Source organism: Manis javanica, chromosome 6, assembly GCF_040802235.1.
Source record: "Manis javanica isolate MJ-LG chromosome 6, MJ_LKY, whole genome shotgun sequence".
Lineage (NCBI taxonomy): Eukaryota > Metazoa > Chordata > Mammalia > Pholidota > Manidae > Manis > Manis javanica.
This window is the reverse complement of record NC_133161.1, coordinates 52,073,771-52,078,431: the sequence shown is the minus strand read 5'-3', so window position 1 is coordinate 52,078,431 and position 4,661 is coordinate 52,073,771. Positions and strand designations below refer to the sequence as shown.

Here is a 4,661-nt window from a genome sequence, read left to right as displayed (position 1 = left end):
AAAAAAAAAAAAAAGAAAGAAAGTAGAGTGATCCTGCTTCTTAGGGCTGACTCCTCTACAGAGACCCAGTCCGCACGTTTCCTCCCCCTGGATGTGATTCCTGTGTGATGCTAAAAGACGTCACATTGCACAATCTTAATAAGGTTTCCAATCAGCCCCCACCCGCTCTGGCCCCACCCCCACCCTCCAACAAAGATTTATCAAATGTGGGATTTTCCCATGAGTCTCAATATTAGAGTCTCAACCCCCAATAAATATGAGACTGGGGATGTCTGAGGCTCATTCTGCCCTTGAACCCACCAGGAACGAAAGAGAGCTCCATCTGCCCTCCAGAAACCCAGCCATGAACTCCCTCTTCACAAGTAAGTGAAGGAAATCCCAGCCTTGGAACTGCCCCGGTGGCTGAAGGAGGGGGTGTGTCGGCCCCAGAGCTGGCCCACGGCCAGCAGTCAGCAGTGCAGCTCTGCCAGCTGTGCAGGCTGCTCACTGGCTGCTCTCCCTTCCCTCCTGCACAGGTGCCTTCCCGCCAGCGTTCCTCTCACTGGGGCTGCTCCTGGTGATGGCTACTGGCTTCGTTACCCCAGCACCTGCAGGTGGTGTCACCTCAAATAAGCCATCACTCACCACTCCAGGAAACGTGGAACAGCGTGTGAAATACATGCTCTCTAAAATCAGTGAACTGAGAAAGGAGGTGGGTAGGCTCAGCTGAGGGTGATGTAGAGCATGTGGGCACTCATCTCCTTGCCCCTGGATGTGGACAGGGCTCCTGCATGGGGAGGTCTTTGCTAGATTCCAGAGCAGTTTAGATTTGAGGCCAAATGGGCAGGTTGTCTTCTGTATTTCTCCTTTGATGCTGGTCTCAGAGAGTTCCTTTCCCTTTTGAAAAATATAGAATGGGGCTGAAATCCATGCCTCCTAGTCTATTCCCAGCTCCATAGTTGGCATGAGCTAAGGGTCATTGCCTTTCCAGACTCCCTTTTCCCTAACCAAAAAACAAGATGTGTCAATCTTCTTTGTGTCCCTTAGACTTTGGGAGGATTAGAAAAATACCACCTGAAATGAGTGTTCAGCTTCTCAGGACAATTTAAAGCAACTTTCAAGCTTTAAATATAAGGTAGTTTGCCTCTGTTTGGTAGAAAGTAAAGAACATAGGAAAGGGAATTCGGTGGTCCAAATCTAGTTCTGGTTTTGCTGAAACAGCTTGGTGATCTTGGACAAATTCCCTACCACCTCTGGGCCCCATCTGTAAAATTATGGGATTGGGCTAGATGGGCTCACAAGTTCTTCCACCTGGGATATTCTCAGGCTCAAATCATATTGATGCAATTATTATCCAAATTCCTGTCTTCTATTAAGTGCCTACTATGTGCCAGACATGTGGCCATCCTTCTAAATTGGCTTTACATTGTATAAATATCATGTCCCACCCTCAAACAAACTTACAGAGGTGTTTCATTATCCCCAGTTTACAGAGATAGGGACACTGACACTCAGGATAGGTAACAAGCCTGAAGTCACAGGTGAGCCTGGAAGTGAACCCAAGTGTGCCTGTCTCTATTAGACCTACTTGACTGGATGTTAATACTTATGACTTCATGTTTCTTAGAGGACTTGCTGGCCATGGTAGAACATGAATCAGCCCTCTAGTGGTGTTTGTTTTAGGGGCACTCATACATTAACTGTTGTGGTATTCCTTCCCAGCTGTGTAACAAGTTTGACAAGTGTAACGACCAGGACGCAGTTTCAGCAAACAACATGCACCTTCCAAAACTGGAAGAGAGAGATGGATGCTTCCAATCTGGGTACAATCAGGTATGAGTGCATCACATTCGCTTTTACATATGCCTTAGCCAAAAGTGCTCCCATCTTTCATGCAGTGTCTATATACATATAGACTAGGTCCACAGTAAAGGAGAGGATAAATGTAAATTTCATGAGGAGGACAAATTAAATCTTGTTAATGGCAACTTATTTTTGAATGGCATAATTAGAGACAGCCCTTCTGTGTTGGGATTTTCACAATTGTCCAGTGTTAGAAACCCCAGCAGGTGTAGCTAGTCCATTCTGGGTAAGGTGCTCCAGGAACCTTTCTCCTCCTCGACTGCCCTTAGCAGGATACAGGCCTGCCCTCCCTGCTGAGGTCATTCTCTACCCCCTTCTCCTTCCAGACAGTGAGATGACCTGCACTGACTTCTAATTATTCTATAAGAGGTTTCAGCCCAACATTAACAAGGGCAGGAGTGCAGCCAAAGTAAAGAGCATTAAGGGGACAATTAGAAAAGAACCCCCTTACCACATTCTAGCATCTGTTGGGCTTTGGATAAAAGTGATCAAATGGTGTCTCTGATTGTCCAGACATTTAAAATGGGACAGCTGATGCTGTCCAATGTCTCGAGCATGCCTAAGAAGTACTTGAAGTTCCTTGGAGGGGCAGAGGAAGAAGTTATGAATTACAGTAATTTTAATTTCTAAAATCAATTATATGTTCCTAACAATAACAAATTTTCCCACCATCTTTCCTCTTAGGATATCTGTGCACTAAGATTTACCAGTGGTCTTCTGGAGTATGAGATCTACCTGGAGTATGTCCAGAGCAGTTATGATGGTGATGAGGACAAGGCCAAGAATTTGGAGGGCAGCATCAAAGCCCTGGTCCAGGCCCTACAGGAAAAGGTGAGTCTCTCCTCATCTGCTCACATGGTGTGGGATGACATGCTCAAAGAAACAGCCTCGACAACTTGGGAATGTAAAGCCAATTAAGAAGCATGGCCACATGTAAAGGAAAGGTTTTAACAAATATTTCCTGATAGTTACACTTTTTTTTATTCTCTTCTGCAAAAGTCATCAATAACTACTGTATTGAAAACTACATTAAATGAGGTGGATTTTAACATCAATCCCTCATTGCTTAAGAAATAAGAAAAATCTGTAGAAGCAGAAGGAAACACATTCAACCCTCCTCATTGATCCATATAACAAAGAACAGAGAGTACAAAACTTACTTCAATATTTCAGTTATTGCCAAGTGATGTTTTTGTCATCATGGGTAGTTTCTATTCTTTCTCCCTATTTCTGCTAGAAAATTTACTGCAGAAAAATAGCTAAAGGCTGGAAAAGCAGGTACCTAAGCGTTTGGTCACTGCCAGCTAGCTGTTCAAATGCCGCATTACTAAGGTTTGGTGGCACAGCGTATACACGAACCAAAGTGTGACGGGAAATGCCCTGCACAGATAACAGGCGCATGGGGATTAAGCCTGCCTCTACCTTTTCTAGCTTCTTGCCTTGATGCAGGGCTTCCCACGCTAATGTACACAGGAATCCCCTGGGATCTTGTTCCAATGCAGAGACTAATTCAGCAGGTCCGGGGTGAGACCTGAGATTCATATTCCTAACAAACTCCAGGTGGTGCCAATACTGCAGAGGACCTGTTCAATTTTAAGTAATTCTTTTTGTTTTCTTTTCACTTCAGATGAAAAATTTCAATTTAGTATGCATCCCTAGCCCATCAGCAAGAGAAGGCCTGTTGTTTAAGCTGAAGTCACAGGCTCAGTGGCTGAAGAACTCGACCATTTACTTGATCATGAGGGGCTTTGAAGACTTCCTGGAGGTCGGCATACGGGCTGTTCGTAACTATTAACCTGGCCATCTAAGATTGTTATAGTTCATGGGCATTCCTTCCTCTGGTCAGAAATCTGTTTGTTCTCTATGAAGGACTTCAGGTGTGAGCGTTACGACACTATTTTAACTATTTTTAATTTATTAATATTTAATTATGTGATGTTGAGTTAATTTATACCAGTGATTAATATTTATATTTTTCATGGAGTGCCACTTGAAACAAGTTTATGTATTAATTTTGAAAAAATAACATAAAATGGCCATGCAGCTTGAATACCCTCGATGTTTCAGAGCCAGATCATTTCTTGGAATGTGTAGGCTTACCTCAAATCAATTGCTAATTTATACACATTTTTAAAGAAATATTTATAATTATATTTATATAATTGTTTAAATCATTTCAACCAATAAACAACTTTTAAAAAAATTAACAACTAAGCCTCTATGTGGTCTGTGAAACTTAACATGAACACATTTCTGTCATCACCACCAGCACCCAAAAAAGCTACAATTACCTCAAGAAAGATCTAACTGAGCATCTCCCGCATGCCAGGCACCATGCTAAATGTGTTGCATCCATCATATTAATTCTGGCACTTGCATACTCTTACGGATGTGGGTGAGTAAGTGATTTCATCCTGCTGGAAAGTAAGGGGCAGACCCAGATTTGAAATCCAAGTCGACCTGCTTCCAAACCCCCTGTTTTTAACCTTTAGATCTATTGCTTCCCAGGGGACTGAGAGATGATGATGTATAAAATCCCAAGACAAGTTAATGCATTAAAGATGCAATCAAAAGCCTTTGAGATGCTATAACCACTTGTATCAGACAAAGCAATGTACAAGCGTCCAAAAATAGCTAGAAGTTCTGCCTCCCTCCTCTGGGTTCTTTAACACTGTACATACCTGTTTGTCATAGCACCCACCACACTGCATCACATCTTAAAATGGATGGATTTTTCTTTCCAGCCAGCCTTCTTTCTTCAAGAAACCCAAAATCTATTGTCTTCTTCTTTGCATCCTGGAACTGAACACAGGAGGCCC

At 42.9% G+C, this 4,661-nt stretch overlaps 1 protein-coding gene across 1 annotated transcript; it reads left to right on the top strand.

Annotated features, from left to right (window-relative positions):
• Positions 1-212: 212 nt before the first annotated feature.
• IL6 (interleukin 6) lies at positions 213-4,056 on the top strand. Its single transcript, XM_017662724.3, has 5 exons — positions 213-362; positions 516-691; positions 1,702-1,812; positions 2,527-2,673; positions 3,470-4,056. The coding sequence occupies exons 1-5, from the start codon at positions 257-259 to the stop codon at positions 3,635-3,637; spliced, it is 708 nt and encodes a 235-aa protein (XP_017518213.3). The 5' UTR covers positions 213-256; the 3' UTR covers positions 3,638-4,056.
• The last annotated feature ends 605 nt before the right edge of the window (positions 4,057-4,661 follow it).

Coding starts and splice junctions, on each gene's coding strand:
- IL6 (XM_017662724.3), top strand. CDS start 257: ATGAGACTGGGGATGTCTGAGGCTCATTCTGCCCTTGAACCCACCAGG. Junction 363..515: donor CATGAACTCCCTCTTCACAA/GTAAGTGAAGGA, acceptor CCTCCTGCACAG/GTGCCTTCCCGCCAGCGTTC. Junction 2,674..3,469: donor TCCAGGCCCTACAGGAAAAG/GTGAGTCTCTCC, acceptor TTTTCACTTCAG/ATGAAAAATTTCAATTTAGT.